The sequence below is a fragment of the Nanorana parkeri genome, unplaced genomic scaffold (assembly GCF_000935625.1).
Source record: "Nanorana parkeri isolate BGI_ZX_2015 unplaced genomic scaffold, ASM93562v1 scaffold191, whole genome shotgun sequence".
Lineage (NCBI taxonomy): Eukaryota > Metazoa > Chordata > Amphibia > Anura > Dicroglossidae > Nanorana > Nanorana parkeri.
This window is the reverse complement of record NW_017306459.1, coordinates 1,478,027-1,502,749: the sequence shown is the minus strand read 5'-3', so window position 1 is coordinate 1,502,749 and position 24,723 is coordinate 1,478,027. Positions and strand designations below refer to the sequence as shown.

The window sequence follows — 24,723 nt, the reverse complement described above, 5'->3', positions numbered from 1 at the left end:
TTTTTGTCCAAGGGACAACACTGAAGTGGTCACTGAAGACTCTTGCCACCCACAGCCAGCACAGATAGGGGGACTCAGCAAGCAGTCACATAAATGCATTAAAAACAACCCAAAAAGGTATTTCTAAGAGTTTTATTTAAAAAAAATCAAAACAATTTAAAAGTTTAAGGCTTTGGTTTACATCCCCTTAAGCAGGAACCTCTTTCTATTACAACCTCACACCAGTTTTAATTTAGTCAACTGAAATGTTTTGTCATAGTTTTCGTCATCTGCATGTTTTCACTGATGAAAGCTAAATAAAAACAGAGTTATTAGGACTAAAACTCTGAGAAAAATACATTACAATTTTCTCTACGAGGGATTTAGTTGACAAAACTAAACTAAAACTAAAATAATTCCGATGACTAAAATGCGACTAAAACTAAAATGCGTATTTTAGTCATCTGAATTCTTTTAGTTTTGTCAACTAAATCTCAGTAGAGAAAATTGTAATGTATTTTCGTCATAGTTTTAGTCCTATTGACTGGTTTTATTTAGTTTTCATCAGTGAAAGCATGGAGATGACAAAAACTATAACGAAACATTTTAGTCGACTAAAGTGACACTGTCTCACATCCTCTTAATCCCATCATCTTCTTCTTTCCTGTCCTTTTCAGCTGTCCCTCCAGCGCTGGTGCGGGTCTCCGATCCAGTGCTGACTCCTCTGTCCTCCTCTCCTCTGACTCTGTGCCGGTGCACGCTTCTCCATAGACTTACCTTGTGTCTCTCCTCGTCTCCCGGCCGAACATCTGAACTGCGCATGCGCCCGCCCCAAGATCTTTTGCGGCAGCCCGAGAAATTTGCAGATGTTCCGACGGGAGCGCGCGGCAGAGACACAGTTAAGTATTAACCCTTTCAAAAAGTTTTTCGTTTTTTCTTAAATTGCTTTGCATATATCTACTGCTTGCTAGCAATAGATATATGCAAAAACTGCCGAGGGTTTAATAATCCTTTAATATTAAGTCCACAGATAATGGTGAAGCCACAGTAGTTATGATCAAAACTGATAATATAACAAAAATGTTACTGCGGTTTAATGACGGTAATATATGGACCACTGCATTGAGCAGAATTTGATTTTGCACTGTAATGGGTAGTGGACGATGCTAAAATAAAAGGTCCAAGTGATGTTAAAATATAATTTTGGGTATTAGGTACACCTTAACTACCTTATCTGTGACACCCCCACATGCTGGAAGTCAACATTAGCCATGCTGCAAAGGCTTCACCAGCAACATGCTGCCATCAGTGAGTACCAATAATACGATTATGGTATAAGGACAGGCTTTGGGGAACTGGAGTTCTTTTTACCTATGGCTCATCATTCAGAATGCATGCAGCATTTTGACACGCTCAGGCTCCATTCACACTGAGCGACATGAAAATCGCGCGATTTTATATTTGCGACATCGCGCGACTATTGGGCTGTATGCAATCAGGAGCAAAATCGCTCGAAATCCGCAGAAAAAAGGGTCATGTAGGAGCGACAAGCTACAGCGACGAGCTACAAGCGATATTGAGCGGCGAGATGTGAACAGCTCCATTGAAATGGATTGGAGAAGCTGCATAGAGCGATATTGCGTGGAAATATGAGTGATATCGCTGCTAAAATCGCTCAGTGTGAATAGGGCCTAACATGGCAAGGATTAATAATACAATCCCTCTCGTGTGCCTACTGGAGCACACATTCCGTGGCCTATGAGGCAGAAGTGAAATATGAGGAGGAGAAAGAGGGTTGAGATGCTGGTGGTAGGGAGAAAATGGAGCAGGCTTGAAGTGAGACGTTTCACTCCTACCAAACTCCAGAAGTGGTATGTTGGTGGGGTAAGATTGATGAGAATAGTGTTGTCCTCAGTGATACTTGGGACATGAGGTCCTCTGCTGTAGGCAATTTGTGGAGAATGGGGGCTTCATGCTCAAATGCCTGTGCAAAGACCCCAGGATATAGGTCTACTATTGGGTGGGTTCCTAATAGACCCTACAGTGGTACATCTACTGCCACCATCCCCATAGTTTTTGGTTCCCTGAAAATTGTAGTGTTCCGTAACACCACATGCAGCTTAAAGGCATCTCCCAAGCATATCATTGAAATGATTAGTGTTTTTTCATGTCACACTCAAAGGTCCCTTTTAATGTGAGAACGTGTTCTGTTCATAGTGACTGCTGGCATTTTGTAACTTATTTGGGTGGTTATGCCATCTCTGAGTCCTACAATTTACAACTCAGCCCTGAAGAAGGGGGAGATGTTTTGGCCCCCGAAACGTGTTGGCTGTTTTGTGTTATCCAGTTGGGAACTAATACTGATAATAAAGATGTTTGGACTCTTGAACATTTTGTTTGGTGCTTTCATTGGACTTTGTACATGTGAATCTTTAACTTTGGACTCCCTGCATTAAGAGGTGTCCAGTTGTGTGGAGATCAGCCTTACTAGAGGCGCTGTGTCCTGTTATAATCTGACTGACTCACAAAGTTAAAATCCAGTATCTTGTTCACACAGTATGTGCCACTGTTGTCAGCATTAGGAAACATGGCAACTGCAGACATTGCTATTGTGTTAATATGTAGACAAACATGACTACAAAGAGGCCGCGGGAGACCAGCGCTAAACACACAATAAATATGGTGACAGTAGTAAATTTAGAATAAATAAGCCAATGTTTTTAGAGATAAACACACAGGGGGGATTTATCAAAACTGGAGCAGCTGTGCATGGCTACCAATCAGCTTCTCTCTTCTGTTAAGATTTGAACATGAAAGAGAGAAGCTGATTGGTGCTCATGCACAGCTGCTCCAGTTTTGATAAATTCCCCTCACAGTGATGTAGCAGTAAGTGATGTCATTCAGTTAGGGTGTATGTGTACTGGAGTTATGGCCAAAGAGCCCTTATTTTGCATTTGAATCACAAAGATGTCAAAACTAACCTATACTGTACATTCAGAGGCTCGAAATCCGGCCCTCCAGCTGTGGTGGAACTACAAATCCCATGAGGCTTTGCAAGATTCTCACAGCCACAGACATAACTCCAGAAGAGAGATGCATCATGGGATTTGTAGTTTCACCACAGCTGGAGGGCCGGAGGTTTGCTACCCCTGATCCAAGTCATCTTCTTTTAGGTACCTTCAGCTCTAAAAGAACATGAAGCGAGTTCCTGCGGGCTGCTTCCAGCCATTTAGTGAAGTAAATAGAGTTTACACTGTTACATTCACCACATACAGGTGAAACTCGAATAATTAGAATATCGTGCAAAAGTAATTGCAGTAAGTGCTGTAAAAGGGGCCCAAACCAAGTACTGAGTACATATGCATGCTTGTACTTTTCAGAGGTCCGATATTGTTCTATGTACAATCCTTGTTTTATTGATTGCATGTAATAATCTACTTTTTTGAGGTTGTGGATTTGGGGTTCTTGGGGTTTTCATGAGCTGTAAGCCATAATCATCACAATTATGACAAATCACGGCTTGAACTATCTTGCTTTGCATCTAATGAGTCTATCTCATATATTAGTTTCACCTTTTAAGTTGCATTAGTGAAATAAATGAACTTTGCACGATATTCTAATTATTCGAGTTTCACCTGTATGTATAAAGCAAAAGTAATGTGTGTGTCTCTGAAGGTCATAAGAATCACCAATGACAGCATGATTTGCATGCAAAGTTCCTTAGCTAGAAAGTGTCTAATGGAAATGATACAATCACAATGTATGAATGTCCCCTAAACATACCATAGGCAGCACAAGGTGTTCCTTCACACGGACCTATTCTGTAGCCTAAGGCTGGGTTCACACCTGGGTGCTTTTCATCGCTGATCGAAGCGCTGGAAAATGCTCAGCAAGTGAAAGCCCATAATTTCATATGGGCATAATTCCCACCTGGGGAACGCCCTACGCCCAAACAAGTACAGGAGCTTCTTTGGGGCGTATTTCAGCGTGTATCCATTGGTATTCCCGAGTGTGGCTCGGGGGTAACAAAGCGGTAACCCCCGAGCCACACTCGGGAATATAGCGCAGGTCTTACCTTGTCCGCGATCCCCACTGTGTCCTCCGGCCGCTGCCGTCTTCCGTCCCTTGTGAGCGTCCGCGTCGCAGGGGGGCAGAACCGGCGGGAAGTTTGAAAGTTAAAATAAAAAATAGAAAAAAAGATAGAGAAAATAAAGGAAAAAAAAAATTATACCGCCAGGAAGGTATAAAAACGGGCGTCAAACGCGTGTTTCACTGAACGAAAAAACGAGCTGAAAAACAAGCAGAAAAAACGCGCCTATAGTACTCCCAGGTGTGAACCCAGCCTTAAGAAATGAAAGTTTGGGTTTTTTTTTTTATCAAAGCTATAATGAAAGATGTGTAGGGAACATAGAGGACAGTAATAATAGACAAGTCTGCATATAAATGGGGTAAAAGTAAGAAAATGATCCAGTATAAATTCCTGATGTAATATCAATGTAACCCTTTCATAACCAGAGGTCCCCGAGTGTCAGTATATACACTATATTGACTAAAACCCAATGACCAATCTGCCAACCATAATCATTTCTAACCTGTGTTTGGCAGACATATGTCTTTTCTTTGGCTCAGTTTTAAGGGCCTGTTCACATGATATCAGGTCCTGATCAGGTGCGGATCTGCAGACGCGGTGCTACTGATGCAGTGCGTTTTTGCCGCGTTTTCGGTCCGGATGCTGACAGTTCATTTTTTTTTTTTTTTTTTAGCCAAGGGGCTGTCAGTATGCAGATACTTCCGCCCTCTCGGAACATCTACTTCCCTTTGTGTATGTAAAGCTGGTGATCAAACATGTATCACATGTTTGCAGCTATGTTGATGGTGCTGGCCACAGCAATCTGCAGAGAACGAGCCCGCAGGAGACGTCGTTATTGGGTACACCCGATCTTGAGGCTCCGGGACTCCAAGGGTCAGTTCTGGAGTTTATATGAGGATTTGCGAGGTCACCCGGCTACATTTTATTCCTTTACTCGTATGTCCATGGAAAGGTAATGGGCATGTTTAAAATGTTGGCAGTTCATGTCTTTACCTCTACCCCACTCTGTCTGTCTATCTCCCACTTTGACTGCCTCTGACATCATAAAAAGTGGAGCAGGAATACATTTTTTTTTGCTTAGCTGCATTGCGTTCCCGTTGCGTTTTTGCCGCGTTCGTGCGTTTCCGGACCGGACAGAATGTGACATGCAGTATTTTTCTGTCGTAAGCTGAACAGACTGCGCACGTGAGAACTGTAGCCCATAAAACACATAGGGATACATTTTTAATGCAGGAGCGTACGGATCAGGTCAGCACAGAAAACGGACGTCGTGTGAACAGGCCCTGATACATACCATGCTTAGATTTGTTTTTACTATAAGCTGACAAATAGCCAAAAATGTAGCTCCTGATTTCTGTATGTAGCAGGGCAGCTGTCAGATACAGTGCAGACAAACCTAGCATGTGCCATGGGTGCCAACTGTTCTGCCAAAGGATATTAACATATTCCCTGCATAGGGTATGTAGACTAGGTGTGAAACAACAAGCCAAGTCACCATTTGATATACAGTCATGGCCAAAAATATTGGCACCCCTGCATTTCGGTCAGCTAATGCACCACTTAGCGCATTGTACCATGCAATCGCACCTACCACGTGCTCTAGTGTGAGAGGTGCATTGCCATTCATCTGAATAGCACCCCGAATGCATCTCCCAACCAGAGTTCTATTGTCTGCATCAGAACATGTGGTACCGCAATGCCGTGTTCCATTGCAGTGCAACTTGGGTCATGGACTTATTGACCAAGGACAAATGTGGGTCCTGAGGTTACACAGGTTGGGAACCACTGCCATAGAGCCCCTGTGGAGAGATCTCAAAACAGCAGTTGGGAAAAGGAACCCTTCCAATCTGAGAGACCTGGAGCAGTTGGCGAAAGAAGAGTGGTCCACAATTCCTGTAGAGAGGTGTTAGAAACTCATTGATGGTTACAGGAAGCCATTGATTTCAGTTATTTTTTCCAAGGATTGTGCTACCAAATAATAATTGAGGGTGCCAATTTTGGCCAGTCCATTTTTGGAGTTTTGAGTGGAATGTGCCAGATTTGGCTTTTTTTCCTCCACTTTCTTGTGTCATACCAATACAAACAAAAGAAATGAACACGAGAATGCCTAAACATGTGTAACTGCAACTATTCTCTGTGCAAAGTGGTGCATTATCTGACAAATGCAGGGGTGCCAATATTTTTGGCCATGACTGTATATCTAAATAAATAAAAGTGGAGCTGCTACACATCTACAAATAAATAAAACGGTAATTTTCCCTAGAAGATACAATGCAGTTTCTTTTTTGAGTGTCCTTGTAACTTTCCTTTAGCCCTCAGTCACAGTTTTGTAACACTTCTGCTCAAAAAAGCACAAAAAAAAAAACACCCCCCAAAAATGTCCATTCATTTCTATGGCAGTGTTCACATCTGAGCATCTCGTCACTTGTAGCAAACGCCCATCACTTGAAGAAAGTACATTAAAAGCTTTTTGGCAGATTCTGCGGTACTTGGCCCCATAGACTTCAATGGAAATGCTCAAAAACGCACATCTGCTGCATTTTTTTTATATGTTTAAAACACATCTGTCCATTCACATGAATGTGCTGAAATCTGCTCATTCAAACGTGCATCAAAATATGCAAAAACGCACAAGAAAAGGTTCTACACACTGAAAAAGCTCATATTTCAAGTCGCTCGGGTGTGAATGCCGGCTTAGTGCTGTTGGTATCTGCAATGCCCTAGAAAAACTCCATCAAAACAACATCCATAAAATCATTTTGAGAGTTTAGCCGATGAAGGCCTTCAGAAATGTCCCTCTGTACCATGTAATATACGTATCCATAGTCATTGTCTGAACATCTTCACATGCTTTTCAATGTATTTTCACTGTTAAACTCAATAAAACACTACCCCCCTCTCGTGTTCACATGTTGAAAACCTGGGGGCACGATAACTGCATCTCTCGGAGAATTTAGCATGATGTGCAACCTTTGGCCTAATGCACAGAGGTGAGTGGGGATTCCTGCCGCAGGGACCTGCGGATTCTTATGGCAGGAATCCCAGGTGTGGCCGTTCAGATGCGGCTGCTGTGCTCAGCAAGTTAACAACAGGGTGACAACGGCCGCATCTGTCTATGTCTGTCCACATGTAATCGTTCATGATTCTTGCAGCAAGAATCCCCCAGACACCCGCGTGCATGATGTCTTAAAATTGAATCTGACAAGTTGGAGGCAATTTCTTTACTCAAAACAAAGTCACGCACCATCCCAGTGTTCCTCTGTATTACGTTTTATTTCTGGTGTTAACTTTATGAAAAAAATTAAATTGCGCCCTTTCCCCCAAAATATACCAATCTGTATGCCATAACTTTCATCTTCCTCATGCATTACACCTACACATATTGTATACAGTTTTTTTTAATGGACAAAATGGGCTTTAATTTGATGTGACATCGGAATATAAAGTCTTATTTTTATTTTTTTTTAAATGCAAAAAAAAAGAAAATTTTCACAGCTTTGGCGAGGTGTACATAATTAGTGTAGCCAACAGAAAATAATTCATGTTGTTCCCTTATCTTTCATAGCCTCCTTGGCACTTATCATATTTTCATTAAAACATACTTTTTAAAACTTCTCCATTAGTTAACCACTTGAAGTCCGCGGTGTTAAACCCCCTTCCCATCCAGGCCTTTTTTCAGTATTCAGCGCTGCGGTACTTTGGCTGACGTTTATTCCGTCATGCAGCGCTGTACTGAAATTAATTTTATACCATTTTTGGGGGACAGATAGAGCTTTCTTCTGGTGGTATTTATTCACCACTGGGGGTTTTATTTTTTACTATATTAAGGAAAATTTTTAATTAAACACTACTGTTTCCCCTATATTAAATTCTAAAACATTATTACCCAATTTTTTGGTCAAATATAAAAGGCGGGGTCACGTCAGGTAAAAAGACACCAAACATGTCAAGCCTTAATATTGCGCACGTGCACAAAACCTCAAAAAACGACATTACCCAAAATTGGCCATAGGCGACGCTTTAAACGCTTTTACCGCTCATCAGTTTAGGCAGGTAAAATCGCTACATACAACCGATCGTCGGCTATAGAGCCCTTGGTCGGTTGTATGTGTAGGGGGCGCGCGCGAGCAGGAAAAAAAATGGCGTCTAACGACGACAACCCGCTAATGCGAGTCCGCTGTCCATCCTTTTTTTGCAACGGGTGGACAGCAAGTGGTTACATTTTTTTTCCATTTTTTAAAATGTTTAACAATTCTAAAAACTTTTTGTATTTTAATTATTTTATTTTTTTTAACTAGCGGGCACTGAAAAGGTTTTCTTTTTTTAAATTTACATTAGTATCTCTAAGTAGAATACAGTTTTCTACTCAGGCATGCTTTGTATCAGTTTGTAAACACACAGCCAGCTACACACAAAACAGTCAGCAGCTGCCGGCTGTGTGCCTGTCACAGCGATCAGCTAGCACTGTGGTCACAGAACTGTGACCACCTAATCTGCTATTAAGGGTCTGCTTCAGACCCCGAGGGACAACAGCAGTAACTCAATGAGCTGCTGGTCCCTTCACAGACCAGCGCCTAATGTACCGATTGACAGAATGATCCCATCACCGGTCATTAACAAACTGAACGATCATGATGGGATAATTCCGTCATTGGTTGGGAAGTGGTTAATAGCTCTGACCCTACCTCTGTGTACAGTAACAATCCATTCAACTGTATCCAGAAAGCTTGGAGACAAGTTTCTCTATAATGATCCTTCAAAGATTAAGAAATGCCCCCTTTAGGAGCCGACAAGTTTGGTTGTGTTTGGAGCAGAATATTAAGAGTAGTTAATAGCCAATTAATGGTCAATGACAGGGGAAGGCTCCTCCAGTACCACCCATGGTACAGTCCAGATCATCGCTCCAGCCCTTTACCTCATGAGAAACAGATGTAGAAAGGCCAACTACATTACTGGGCTATGATATATTACTGCTATTAATACACGCCCTGCAACTTATTTTTTTTTAACATTGAACCAAGTGCAGCGCAATGTAGAAGTGTGATTTTTGCAATCCTCTGTACATAGACGACCATTACTTCAGAAACATATCACATGCATTTGTGTGCATTGGAAGAAATAAGACAACATTTGTAAAAATATTACATTTGTTTACTCACAGACTTGTTAAAACTTTGAATGTTTTATATACATTATTTTATACTGTGAACATAATTAAGCAACAAGTAGTATATATTATGGCCCTTGATAACAGCCTATTATATGCAAGAAAAGTCTTTGAACAGCAAATATGGCGTATGTTTTATTCTATTTACAATACATTTGTTATAAATATAATACATCATCATTTATGGAAAAGCAGACTTTTAATCATACTGATGTAATCAACTGAAATTTCAAAGTTATGTAATAAAGAGAATAACTCAACTTGAAAGACAATATAATGGAAGTGTAAAATAGTGCATTCAGTACTGAGATGAATGAAACTGGTAACATAATGCAATGCAAACGTCCATTAGATTTCGCTTCTGTTAACACTCAGAGCATAATGATATCTTAATACACTCCCAAATAAAGTCTAGCTACATCAGGGGGGAAAAGCTGTGAAACCAAAAGTGCAAATGACATTATTATCTCACATGAAGGTGTGCAAAGACACTACATGAATGCAGAGAATGTTTTCACCACATTTTAACCAAAGTAAAGATTTGAATTTAGTACAAGGAACATTTTACTTCCTTGGCAAAAATCAAAATGGGTTTACTGTACAAAGCAGGGAAGTGATGTATCCGTTCCAAGTGTCTTGCATAAAGGAATATATTAGTCAACAGTCTTAATGGAATTCCTATGGGGTCTCTGGTACACTAGATAATTTAGAGGAAAATGCTGTTAGCCCCAAGCCACAGGAAATCTAATGATACACTTCTGCCAATCCTCAGCTGTGGAACACTCAGACGTTATTGATGACAATCAGTGCTGGCATGGAGTTTTGTTGATTGGTTTCAAAGAGTGTGACTTGGTTGGCCAGCTTGGCAAACACTCTTGGAGTCCCGAGATTGTAGATTCCAGAGTGAACAAAACACGCTTTCACCTGCAAACTGAACACTTCGTGGCTTTTCAGCAGAAGTTTGTACTGCGTTTGCCCCAACCAGGTGAACGATCCATGGATTTCTAGAGTTTCAGGACTGGAAATCAAGGTAAAAATAATTAATGGGACCTTCAATGGAGGGAAAAACTTTACGATTTCTATCCACATTGTCCCTTGTACTGAACTGAACTTACAGAGCAAGTAACCTGGACAAGAAAAAGTCCTTCTAGTATTTTTTTTTACCTAATTTTTCTCACCGATTTTCTATCCAGATTTGTAGAACTTAAACTATAATATAATTTATGTAGTGTGTTCTAGTAAATCAAGACAACTAAGCACAAAGTCTTTTTAAAGTTGTTTTCAGAAGTCTTGCTGAAATAACGGCCGTAATTCGGTTTATAAAATCAGTAATCTTCCCCCGCCTCCACTCAGGCTACAAGGCACAGTGCTCTGCTCACAAATGGAGGCAGGCGTCTGTACTGCAGTGCACATGTGCAGAGAGCCTGGTGTATAGAAATGAATGGAAGGTCTACTTGGGCAGACCTAGGTAGACAGTGATTACATTTTTTTCATGCATGTGCACAATATAGCACAGGGGTCCAGCTCAGTTTCCAGAACACTGTCTGGGATTTATGTCAGGACACAGAAAAAGCAGAGCTTCTGCCTCGATGTTCCCCAATAGAATTCACATTTGATTGATAAAGTGGGCAGTGGGAGCGGATTTCTGACATCTAAAACAAGTTATCGTATTTTCGCTCCATAAGGCGCACCTGACCATAGGACGCAGGGAGGGCAGGGTTCTGTGTAGTTAGTGACCGCTGAGACAGGTGGTGTGATTAAAGCGCCACGGTCTCAGTGATCACACAGAGCAGATGAAGAACGGACGTTCTTCATCTGCTCTACGGGTTCTATGGTGAGCTCCTATGCCATGGTCACAGGTCCCCCAGAGGAGCGGGGGCCCCCGATACCACGGTGGGGGGCCCCGGACACAATCGCCACCGCTCGATTTGATACAAGTGATCCGATTAGATCACTTGTATTAAACGAGCAGCGGCTCCCACTGTACATTTAGCTCTGCTTGTCCGGAGCAGGGCTGAATGTACAAATAAACTACTCGCCCGGCACCCGAAACTGCATGTCCCGGGCGATGGGGATTCGCTCCATAAGACGCACAGACATTTTTGCCCGCCTTTTGGGGGGAAAAAGTGCGTCTTATAGAGCAAAAAATACGATGATGATTCACCCCACCTGTTTTATGCATATGACTTTTCCTTTTCTTTTGCTCCTCAGATAAAATATAAACCATAACAATGAATATATCTCATCTGCATCTTCTTGGTCTGGTAAATATACCGTTAAAGGTATTTTGCTAAAATTGTTCAATAGGTTAAAAATACCTGCTGATCCTGCCAGAAACCAAGTTCTGTCCTGTGCCCTCTGCAGTCTAATCTCAAGCATTTTTATTATTCCTGCTCCGTTTAGCTCTGGACACTACAGAACACCAACCCTCTATGTCATGGAAATATGGAGAGTTGGAGATGCTCTATAGTCTCAGCATACTACATGTTCCAGGGTGACAATGCTGCACTTCCACAGATTCCGTTCAGTAAGTGATCCTCGTCACCCTAGGACAGCAAGTGTTAGTGGCTGGATCAGCTAGAGCAAATTAAGGAAACGAGTCTTTAAAAAACAAACAAAAAAAAACCACACTACATTTTAGGACTGATAAGCTGCAATAGGAAACATTTTTGGTTTTGGGTTTAGATAGCCTTTAATAATAATAATAAAAAAAAAAAGTATTTTAAAACACAAACCCTTCTTGAAAAAGGCATAATACAGTAAAGAAACACTTACCCTGTAGTTTTATGTCTTAGATCAATGATTACATCAACTTCTGCCTGGGAGCTATTGGTGAGCACAAGAGTAACTGGAACTAAGCAAAGACTGTAGAGATAGACGAGGCGGAAATTCAGAGGAACAAAATGACACAGAGGTTTTGTTACATGTAATCTTTCCCAATCCATGACATGTTTATATATTTTTATGCAGGTGAGCAATAGATTAGTAATAGAATGCATTGTTTGTAGAGCTGTGGCACTGGTAACATTGATCTGGTATAAAATAGGATTTTTGTCAACCTATAAAATCCTTTTTTCGGAGTACATTACAGGACACAGGATGGTAATTCTGAAACCATGGGTTATACTGATGCCTTTAGTAGATTGCACACTGGCAGACAACAAAAAGCATGAGAATGGCTGATTGCGGCCCCTGTGGTCTAAGGGCTGAATTTTTAAATGTAGCACATTTGATTATTACTTGGCAGCAGATCCTCACATCATCTCTGAATTCATGGTTACTGTCCTTTCTGGAGGGTGGCTATTTTTGTTCCCCATGGGCTCTGAGTGTGTTGCAAAGTAACTACAGCTCCAAGCTCCTTCCCATGATGGACTACAATCTCATGTTTAGTTTACTCATTTGTATTGAGATTGTAGTCCATCATGGGAGCGAGCTTGGAGCGATGGCTACTTTACAACACACACAGGGACCATGGGGAACAAAAGTAGCCCCCCTCCAGAAGGAAGGACAATGTCAGCACCAATTCAGAGCTATCAGAAATAACACAGCCAAGTCACAAGCAAATAAGTTCCATTTTTGGTAAGTACTTGAAAGTATTTTAAAGATTTAACTTCGGAGTTTAGTGCTACTTTAACCTCCCTGGCGGTATTCCCCAGTGTGGCTCGGGGTTCATATTCAGTACCAAAAGTGGTACCCCCGAGCCACACTCGGGATTACACTATAGTGTCACTTACCTTCTCCCTACGAGCCCCGCTGTGTCCTCCAGCCGATGCCGGCATCAGTCTTCCGGGTTCCTTCCCCGCCAGTGCGCCCGCGTCGCAGGGGGGGGCGGAACCGGCAGGAGATTCAAAAGTGGAAAGCAAAAAAAAAAAAAAACCATAAAAAAGAAAAAAATACCTGACATAATCAGACCGCCAGGGAGGTTAAATAACTCTAAAAAAGCATCATACCAACTACACATAAACAGACCCACACACATGGAGGCCGAGCAATGTGCTGCCATACGTATGGATCGCTTTGACAAATTCTACCACATCTGGGACACATGGATACACTATACCTCACAATACACATCCTCTCAGGCCTCCATCATGATACTTAATTTTTAGTGGGAACACTACTGAGTTGTGTCCAGCTTTCCCCTCTTTTTTTTTTACTTGTCTGCCTGAGGTGCTCTGTGTGCTGGCTCATAGTGGTGTCTTGGATTTTACGGGTTACCTTGTTGTCACTCTTCTGTTTTTCCCTGTTTCTGCTTGTGTCCTCCAGTAACTCTTTCATGATTAGTGTCGACTGTGACTGGCCGTGTAAACCACAGTAGTTACTTCACCCCTTATTTTTTCTCTATCGACATTCCCATGTTAACCAGGTCATGTTAGTACTTCAACCTTTAATTGCTTTTGCCATCATACCTACCTACAGATATGAACAAGTGATGTGTGTATTTTACACGATATTCAGTTTGCTTTATGGTTACTCCTTCCTTTTAGTTTTCTTCCCACTTTACAAAGAATTATTTGAAAAAAATGATTTTTTTTCCCCCTAGAGTTTTACGTTACAATAACTAAAACAAACATGAACAGAATTGTTAGGTGGTAAAAATTGCAGACTGTAGCGCCTGGGAAAGCAGTTGGGAGACTAGCAGAAGAACATTTTCCTTAACATACCTTTTTTGCTGGAACGGATGATTAAAAGATTCTGGGTAATGAAGACTTGCTTTTATTAGATTGGAGAGCTGCTCTGGAGATGGACGCACTGGTGCGGGTGTGTTCTCAGACCTGTTAAATCTCAACAGTACCATCTCTGACTGCTCCTATATTAACAGATATTAAAAGAAAAAAAAAAGAGGTTTATCAGCTATCGGGGCTTATGTCTGAATTAAGAAACTAGGAAATAATAAGATCTAAGAAACTGCACGAGAATCACCTGCTTTTGAGGGAAAGAAAATGCTTCTGCTCCAACAATGTTCAGAGACACGTGATGCTGACCTTCTAAAATTAATTGCTTATTATCTTCAATAACATATGCCTGGAAAAAAATAAAAGTAGGTGTCATATTTAGTGCTATAACCACATGCATTATAGAGGTTCGCTCAGTGAAAGATGCATGTCAAAATGTGCAATTAGACTTTCAGAAAAAGATGAAATTTGCATTACATTTCAGTTGTCTATTTTTCTGGATCTGCAATTTGCTGTGACATGTAGAATTCAGAGAAGGTAACCCAAGATTTGACATTTATTTATCATATGATCAGGTCTGTGACAGGTTTACTTAAGGAGCGCTCCACAATAGTGCACTGCAGTGATGCACTGTAAAATGTGTGTTAGAGTGTGGTGCATTGCTATTTATTTTGAATAGCCCCTCGACACACTGACGCAAAGCACTGCAGCACACACTTTAAAAAGCAGAATAGAGGAACTGACATCATATTATGGGACGTAGTCTTTATCCTCCTGTTCAGACCCGGTTGGTTGTTATTACTTTTTCTGCCTGGTTAGGAAGTTCCCTTTATGCATTCAACTGCTAGATAGATTGTTCTGTTTTCTATAAGTCATACATTTCACAACACATTTGCTAACTGATTGGGCATGTACCAATTCTGTATGGTATAACGTAGCCATAACCAGAACAGATAAACTTGTGGCACTTCTAGAGTTCTCATAGAAGCCCTCTGTTTTGTTGCTTACCTTCCACAACACAATTAAATTGAGATTCACTTCACTGCACTTTTGTATCAATCTGACTGCTGCATCAGGGGTTGATTTTGTAGCGCCATCTGTATTTGAATGCTGTTTTTTCTTATTCGGCAACAGACAACTATGGAAAAAGAAGTCTGCGCATGGGGTGGTTGAACTAATGATCTGCAAAACACAATTTTAACATTTATGCATTTAATTAATTTTTATAAGACAACCAAAACAGAGAAATCAAAAGAGTAAATAAGAGAAGGTTGTTTGGTGTTCTTTATAGGGGTACGGAGTAGATTGCATTTAGAGCAATAGGCTAGTCCCAATGCTCAGCTATAGCGGTAACCTTCATTTCATCAATGCTGCTCTGTGTGCTTCCGCTTGTGAAGGAGAATGTAGAAAGGATGTGCACACCTTAAAATCGGCATGTGAGCTGCAGGTGGACTTTAATGGGTTGAAACAAACATTAGCTTCTTATATACCACCAAGATTCCAGTGGCTGGTGCTCTACACTCTAGCTCCTGGGAGGTCTAAGGAGGAGATTATGACAATAAAGCCCCAGTGAGATAAACTAGCAGGTGACTTAACACAGGAGTTTCATTATTCTGGGATATTCACTTTATGGTGGTACAGCTAACCTTTTCCAAACCCGAGTAGGTCACTTCTTCTGGCAGACTGCTAATTGGATATTTTATAACCAAGAGCTAATGTTCTACAACTCAGTATGAAATAGCCAGGGCAAGGAGGGACATAAAATCAAACATACCTGTTCACCTCCAAAAACAATGTCCCCAAATGTGTAAATGTCCGATGTTTTCTCACCATCTAAAGTAAATGTATACAGGTAAAGAATGCTGTTAACGTTTCTACATGGTCAATGTTATATATTTGCACTAACTTAAAAGTTGTAAGTAAATTTGTTATCCAAACAAAACTTTTTTCTAAATACTGCAGTTCAATTCCACAAGAAAACAAATAGTTCCTTACCTAGGGAGGAGAATTTGCATCGAACAGCTTTGAAGCACATTTTGGCCCTTTCTCTGCCGGTTAGTTTAGTGTCTAAAGAAGGAAATATTTATTATTAATAAAATTAATTTCCTTCACATACATAAGGCATAGAGTTCTTGTTAAGCAATCTTCAAGTCAGACCTTCAGCTTCATTAGCTTTTTGCATATGCAGTGCAGCCAGACAATTTACAGCTGACCTTCGGGCAGATAATAACAGAACTCCATTTACTGCTGTTATGTATATAAATAAAATCTATAAATGTATTTTTCTTTAGAAGTACACAAATCTGCAAATCTTGGCATGCTTATGACAATCAGAGAAGCTATTAAACTTTTTCAGAAAATTCCCCTGACTAGCACTCTCCACAAAACATGATGAAGAGGACTTCGAATAAGGTGGTGTGGTTCCTTTACCCATATTACAGACACCGCTGTAACTATTATGGCAGAGAAGCAAGAGGTTTAAATAAGCTCACGTTTACAATAGCAGTGATGAGCTTGTTGTCAAATATTAGAGCCGTCTCTGCAGAAGGAAATCATCGTCTGCACTATATGAACCTGGAATCACTCAGCATTGAGCACTTCCGCATCCAAGCTCAGCGGCAGTGGTTGAGTAAGAAGCACATCAGGGAATTCTCTTTCCCCAATCTACATGGGCTGCAGAGGAGGGAATTTGAGATCTAAAAATCCCCTTATGTCTCCATAAAAGAACCCGTCACCTGCAAATTACTATTTCATAGGGGGAAGACAAATATTCAGAAAAAGTTGTAATGGTAATAAAGTAAAAAATAACAATAATATCTCTCTCTCTATTAGATAGATAGATAGATAGATAGATAGAGAGATAGATAGAGAGATAGATAGAGAGATAGATAGAGAGATAGATAGAGAGATAGATAGAGAGATAGATAGAGAGATAGATAGAGAGATAGATAGAGATACACACTCAGTATGCAACAGCCTTTTGTGCAACACATATTAGGTATCCCTGCACATGCCAGAGGTAGAGAAATACTTTCAGGGCCAATATTTAGGGTTAATCCTGAAATTAATGAGCTGTAAACATTTCCAATCATCTAATAAAATTTGGGTTTTCTTATTTTGCCATTTTACAGGCACACACTATTTTGAAGCTGGACATATTTGATATTTATAAACTCCACACTCCTTCACTGTTGGTACAAAAATCATGCAACATACAAAATTGAGACTATTATACTATTTTCTAGGTCCTCTGCTTTCAGAAAATGTATAGTTTGGGTATAAATTTTGATATCATTAAGGGCTCTTGCACACAGTCACCAGCTCCTGTACAATGTAAGCGCCAGCGTTTTCCCACTGGCACAGAGCCTTAGGTGCAGTGTACAGCCTCACATTAAGTCAATAGCTTTACTCTGTTGTTGATGGGTATAAGGCCAGCACAGCATAAACCTATGCAGGTGCATCAAGATTCCAGTGGCTGGTGCTCTACACTCTAGCTCCTGGGAGGTCTAAGGAGGAGATTATGACAATAAAGCCCCAGTGAGATAAACTAGCAGGTGACTTAACACAGGAGTTTCATTATTCTGGGATATTCACTTTATGGTGGTACAGCTAACCTTTTCCAAACCCGAGTAGGTCACTTCTTCTGGCAGACTGCTAATTGGATATTTTATAACCAAGAGCTAATGTTCTACAACTCAGTATGAAATAGCCAGGGCAAGGAGGGACATAAAATCAAACATACCTGTTCACCTCCAAAAACAATGTCCCCAAATGTGTAAATGTCCGATGTTTTCTCACCATCTAAAGTAAATGTATACAGGTAAAGAATGCTGTTAACGTTTCTACATGGTCAATGTTATATATTTGCACTAACTTAAAAGTTGTAAGTAAATTTGTTATCCAAACAAAACTTTTTTCTAAATACTGCAGTTCAATTCCACAAGAAAACAAATAGTTCCTTACCTAGGGAGGAGAATTTGCATCGAACAGCTTTGAAGCACATTTTGGCCCTTTCTCTGCCGGTTAGTTTAGTGTCTAAAGAAGGAAATATTTATTATTAATAAAATTAATTTCCTTCACATACATAAGGCATAGAGTTCTTGTTAAGCAATCTTCAAGTCAGACCTTCAGCTTCATTAGCTTTTTGCATATGCAGTGCAGCCAGACAATTTACAGCTGACCTTCGGGCAGATAATAACAGAACTCCATTTACTGCTGTTATGTATATAAATAAAATCTATAAATGTATTTTTCTTTAGAAGTACACAAATCTGCAAATCTTGGCATGCTTATGACAATCAGAGAAGCTATTAAACTTTTTCAGAAAATTCCCCTGACTAGCACTCTCCACAAAACATGATGAAGAGGACTTCGAATAAGGTGGTGTGGTTCCTTTACCCATATTACAGACACCGCTGTAACTATTATGGCAGAGAAGCAAGAGGTTTAAATAAGCTCACGTTTACAATAGCAGTGATGAGCTTGTTGTCAAATATTAGAGCCGTCTCTGCAGAAGGAAATCATCGTCTGCACTATATGAACCTGGAATCACTCAGCATTGAGCACTTCCGCATCCAAGCTCAGCGGCAGTGGTTGAGTAAGAAGCACATCAGGGAATTCTCTTTCCCCAATCTACATGGGCTGCAGAGGAGGGAATTTGAGATCTAAAAATCCCCTTATGTCTCCATAAAAGAACCCGTCACCTGCAAATTACTATTTCATAGGGGGAAGACAAATATTCAGAAAAAGTTGTAATGGTAATAAAGTAAAAAATAACAATAATATCTCTCTCTCTATTAGATAGATAGATAGATAGATAGATAGAGAGATAGATAGAGAGATAGATAGAGAGATAGATAGAGAGATAGATAGAGAGATAGATAGAGAGATAGATAGAGAGATAGATAGAGAGATAGATAGAGATACACACTCAGTATGCAACAGCCTTTTGTGCAACACATATTAGGTATCCCTGCACATGCCAGAGGTAGAGAAATACTTTCAGGGCCAATATTTAGGGTTAATCCTGAAATTAATGAGCTGTAAACATTTCCAATCATCTAATAAAATTTGGGTTTTCTTATTTTGCCATTTTACAGGCACACACTATTTTGAAGCTGGACATATTTGATATTTATAAACTCCACACTCCTTCACTGTTGGTACAAAAATCATGCAACATACAAAATTGAGACTATTATACTATTTTCTAGGTCCTCTGCTTTCAGAAAATGTATAGTTTGGGTATAAATTTTGATATCATTAAGGGCTCTTGCACACAGTCACCAGCTCCTGTACAATGTAAGCGCCAGCGTTTTCCCACTGGCACAGAGCCTTAGGTGCAGTGTACAGCCTCACATTAAGTCAATAGCTTTACTCTGTTGTTGATGGGTATAAGGCCAGCACAGCATAAACCTATGCAGGTGCATGGATGTAAAATTTCAGATGCAGAAAATTGAAAAGCAAATTCCTGTTGATTTGAAAACCCAATCATTATATGCCATGTTAAAAATTCTAGGTAAAAGTATCATAGTTCTATTAAGTTTATAAAACAACGTACATAACACCATGAAAACAACCAACCTTTGTCTGCGGTGGGATTCACAGACTTTTGCAGCTTCCAGTTCTTACTGCTACTCGACACTTGAACTATATGAAATTCTTTTACACCTGCTTCACTCTAGAATGAAGACAGTTATCAGTTAAGAAAACCAAAAGCAGAACAAGCCTCCACATCCACAGTGACCAGGTAGAACTGTAAAATGGTTTTCTAAATTGCCAATTTGTCCATGGACCTAATCTGTCTGCATGCAAGGACCATCATTAATCCTGAGACGCAGGTAACTATTCCATGTACGATCACATGTGGACTGTTGCTGATAGATGCTGCTGCTGTCAGCCTGTCATTAAATTGAATGTGCACATTGGCCACATCTGTACAGACACACCTGGCATTTCTGCTGCAGGAATCCCCCTGCTGCAGCCTAAATTCCTCCCTTGCTCCCTATGACTGTGCGTAACAATAGGCTGCTCTAAGCATTGCACTAAAGGGTGTGTCGTGGAGTGTCGGGAAGTGGCCACAAAATGACTAAACCTTCGCAGCTCCAGCTCAGTGGATGAACGAAGGCTTAAAATACCAGTATGTTCCAGCACTGTATGGTGCTCGCTCTGACAGACAAGTTGTTTTGTTTGTAGCAATGCATGTATAGCAAGCAATCTATTTTTATAAATCTTCTAGTGCAATAACCATGAGGTACAGGAATAAAGAATAACTCAACCTAACAGAATTCCCATGATCCAAAGATGTAATGTTTAATACAGCACTGAACATCTACATAATAATGTGATCCCCCCCAAACCCAAGCAGAATTTTCAGAATCGTGAGATCATGCAATCTCCAAATACATTTGATTTACAAACTGGAAACAAAGCAGCATCAAAAACAAGGATTTTACGCAAGGAAGGAACACTTATGTGTCCAGCTGCTTACCGTGTTCATGCTCTCAACATCTACAAACACAAGCATATTTCCACCTTTGCTTTCTTCATCTTCCAGTGCATTACTTCTTGAAACAGATGCCCGAACATTCAGTGACTTACTGGTACATATAACAGCATTATGCCTTAAGACACGGTGTCTATAAAAAAACAAAACGAAACAATGAATTAAAACTATTTCTAAGAGTTTCAGAACTTCCCCTAAATGCGACTACCAAGACATTGCTTTAAGGGTGTAACAAATTCAAATTAATAAATTATTACTGCACGTATTCAAAAATACACCATGACCCTATTGCTGGGTGCCTGTGCCACTAATGTTTAAAGTGTATTTTCACTTTTGCGGCCAGATTGGGATAACAGCGACTTTATATTTGTTAAATGTTCTCATTCACATGAATTAATTTATGCTGTGTGAATAGGAACACGCAAAGCTTTTCTAAAGTTGACTGCAAACGTTGAAATACACTTTTTAAGTAATAAAAGATAATAAAATGTACATACCACAAGCATCCTGTATGTAACTAAGTGTTAGCAAAGCTTCTTCTGGTTTTCCAGGGGCCAAATCCAAGTGCAAACAGCATGCAATCCTTACTCAGTGAGAGCTCGGATATGCCCCCTGACATCCCAGAATGCAATGTGAGCACCTCAGGGGCAAATATCAGAAAGCTCTGTCCTAGAGCTTCAATCAAGAACTGCATACTGTGTGCTTAGAAATAAAGGCACAACAGGCTCTAGATGGTGTCTGCCCCTATAGACTTGAATCAGTTAATACATGTATTTTTCAGTTGCAGGCTTTCCGGCTTTCAGGCAGGTAAAGTAAATAATGCAGCTTTCCAAAAGAGTGAAGTACTCCTTACATAGTTACAAATATAGAGCTGGAACCACTGTGTGGAGGTAGGCCTACACATGTAAACGTTTACAAGACATACGCCCCAAAGTGGCAAAACCAGACTTTTTACCTGTAAAATCCGTTTCTTGATCGTACATTACAAGACGCAAGGGTTAATTCTGAAACAGATGGGTTTTACAGCTATGTTCAGGTGATTGGACACTGGCAAATCATCAGAGGAAAGACAACCCTGTATAACCGCTACCACTCCCGGCCTGCAGCAAGCAAGCAGTACAGCAGAGTGGACCACAGAATACAGAGGAGAGAAACAGATTTTACAGATAGGACAAAAATATATTCTTTGAACATGTCTGTAGGACTTCCAAAAGCAGTCCAACAGAGGGGAGGGGAACATCACAGCAAACAATGGCTCATGGTCCATGAAAAAAAAAACAACCATCAACCCGAACAGGAAAGCATAACAGAAAAGTGTAGAAAAAGGATGTACTACTCCACACTACAGAGAGAACACATCCACCACCTGAGGACACTAGCAAAAAAACTGAGGAGGCTGGGAGTGGGAGGGGTTATACAGGGCTGTCCTGCAACCTTGATTGGTTTGCCAGTGCCCAATCACCTAAAAAGGTAGCTGCATAACCCATCTATTAAATAATTAGGTCAGTGTGCTGTAAAGACGATACAATCTTATCGTAATAAATGTTTTGGGCCAACTGACTGCAAATGGCAGAAAAGCCTGAAAAAAGGACAAGGAATATTGTGTTGGCATTTGTCAAGCATTTAACATTTTGAACATACTACCAAATTTCAATAATATTTAGTAGGGATGTCCAGATACCAGTGCCGATGTTTGGCATTCTTATGAGAACTACCAGGGTCGCAGCTGGTACCTGGCTGTGGCACTCCACCACTGTCCTGACATCATTAGTCTGTAATGTTATAGGAAAAAGTGTCACATGACAATAAACAAAAGTATAATCAGAAATTGAATCTGAGTACAAGTATCAGTAATTGGAATAATGGTATCGGTGCATCCCTTTATATATATTTATAAAAACAAAATCATACATTAAAAATTAGAGTTGTACAAATCACAGGAGCTCCGTGTGCTCCTTACAAATGACAGCTGCCTCCTAACTTTTGAATTTTAGCCTAGTCTTGGAGCTGGAAAAGTATCCGTACATGTACTGAGTACTGTACTTGGTATCGGTGCATCACAAATATTTAGTAAGAGCAGTTCCCACATATGAATTAGAAAAAGGTTTTAAAAAATGGCCCCCATGCTACATTCAACGTATTTATTTTAAAGGGGAACTAAACTCAACAACAGAACATTTGCTATGTTATAAAGAAAATGGAGAAATGTTAATTGTGCCTAAGCCGTACCATGGAAAACTCCCCTTTTGTCTCCTCCTGAAAATAGCAGTGCGCTTCCTGGTATGCGAGGGTGCCTAGGCACTCCTCTCAGCCTCATCTGCAGTGTAAGATACAAGGCACGGCTGCCTTTGTCTGCTAGAGGCGTTTATATCACTAACAGAAGATCAGGGACTCTTCTCACCCAGACTATAAGGATAATGGTTGTCAAGTAATCTACAATATGCACAAATACCACATATGCAATTGCTACAGGAAATGCTCCCTGCAAATGAAAATAGCATTTTATACATAAGAGCGGACATGAAATAATGAGAATGCACACACATTTCAGAAATTAGCCAAGTAAATGACTAAATATGTTATTTTCAAATATTAGATGAAAGGAAAAGAATATTGGTGCCCATGGCATCCAATCCACTAAAACTCTACTAACTGCAAGAAATGAATACAACACATGGGTAAGGGTAACAGGAGAGATGTTCCCATTCATAAATAAAAAGGTAATGATAATAGGAAAACCATCTGTTTATAGTTATAATGCTTTCTATGACCAACAAAGAAAATATCATGCATAATACCTGTTCACAAGTGAGATATTATAATCTCAGTCACACACAGCATTCTGGGACTATGAAAGACCCGGACACTTTTTCTAGAATAAAGAAAGGTTACGGGGTAGTAGGTATCTGCCAACAATGTTCCCCCCTTTACGTATGCCTTTTGTACCAAAGAATGACAGACATTCTCCTCCATCCACATCCTACCCCACCCTAGAAAACACCAGCTTACATATGGACCCACGTCAATGACATTTAATACAGCATACAGCTACTGCTTGCAGTCGCATCTTAATGTAAAACTTAATGTAATAACTGGATATTTGCTAAGCAATAGGGAACACCTAGAAGTGTTCATTGTGCCTAAGCAGTACTCTGAAAATTGTACCTGTAGTCTGGAATTCCTCCGAAAAATTCTCAGTGCACTTCTTGGTATGTGAGGGTGCCTAGGTACTCCTGCGCCTACAGCCTCATAGCCAGGGCTTGAAAAATTTAACGGTGTCTTACCAGTCAGTCAAAAATGTCACCAGTCAGCATGACCGGACTATAGCCTTGCAATTTATGTTAAAAAATTTTGGGGACAGATACAGCTTCCTTTTGTGACCCCACGGGGGGTTATTTTTATTTACTATATAATAGGGATGCACCGATACAAGCATCGGTATCGGCCGCGATACCGAGTATTTGCATGAGTACTCGTACTCGTGCAAATGCTCGGATGTCTAAAACGAGTACCTGTGTCTGCCATCTTCCACCGCCGCACACAGCACACAGGACCGCGTCTGCATTCATTCAAGATGGCCGCGATCTCCTTCTCCACGGGCGAACGGCCGAAAGCAGACTCCGCCTTCAATTCCTCTGTCCTCACTCGTGATTGGTGGGGAAGCCTGTCAATCATCCAATCGGCCAATCAGCGTGAGAAGAGGCAATTCCTCTGTCCTCACTCGTGATTGGTGGGGAAGCCTGTCAATCATCCAATCGGCCAATCAGCGTGAGAAGAGGCAATTCCTCTGTCCTCACTCGTGATTGGTGGGGAAGCCTGTCAATCATCCAATCAGCATGAGAAGAGGCCGGCATTGACAGATGACTAGGCTGTGACACGAGGGGATGAAGCAGAAGGAGACGACGGAGAACAAGGTTAGCAGCACTGCTGGGGCTGGGCACAGGATGGGGGGTGGGCACAGGATGGCCTCAAAAGTTATATTTGCCTTGCTATTCTATTTGGATGAGGCAAATCATGGATGAGGCAGAGCACATGTTCTGCATAAAAAACAGGATGGCATAAAAAAGTCTGCTCATCAGTTTAGTATTATCAGTGATTAATGGCTCTAAAATTAATGCTCTCACTCCGACGGCGATATGCAACATGTGCGGCACAATAGGCGCGATCGTCGTTTTTGCACGTAGGCGCACCTGACGCATATCTGCGTGTGTATGTGGGGGGCGGGGACTTAAAAAAAATTTGTTTTTTTTTAATGCTTTATTTTAATGATTCTTTAATTTTTGTATTACTTTTTTTTTTTTTTTTT

The 24,723-nt window shown here is 40.6% G+C and overlaps 1 protein-coding gene across 3 annotated transcripts in view; it reads right to left on the bottom strand.

Annotated features, from left to right (window-relative positions):
- Nucleotides 1-9,219: 9,219 nt before the first annotated feature.
- Nucleotides 9,220-24,723, bottom strand: part of TRAPPC8 (trafficking protein particle complex 8) — a 72,557-nt gene continuing 57,053 nt past the window's right edge. For all 3 annotated transcript variants that reach the window (XM_018555314.1, XM_018555316.1, XM_018555315.1), the window contains 9 exons: nucleotides 20,403-20,550; nucleotides 19,496-19,592; nucleotides 17,876-17,947; nucleotides 17,655-17,713; nucleotides 14,921-15,094; nucleotides 14,160-14,261; nucleotides 13,901-14,046; nucleotides 12,012-12,101; nucleotides 9,220-10,254 (listed from right to left, as the gene is read on the bottom strand). In XM_018555314.1, coding sequence (XP_018410816.1) covers nucleotides 10,020-10,254; nucleotides 12,012-12,101; nucleotides 13,901-14,046; nucleotides 14,160-14,261; nucleotides 14,921-15,094; nucleotides 17,655-17,713; nucleotides 17,876-17,947; nucleotides 19,496-19,592; nucleotides 20,403-20,550 — 1,123 coding nt within the window. In that variant the 3' untranslated portion in view covers nucleotides 9,220-10,019. The remainder of the gene's footprint in view (nucleotides 10,255-12,011; nucleotides 12,102-13,900; nucleotides 14,047-14,159; nucleotides 14,262-14,920; nucleotides 15,095-17,654; nucleotides 17,714-17,875; nucleotides 17,948-19,495; nucleotides 19,593-20,402; nucleotides 20,551-24,723) is intronic.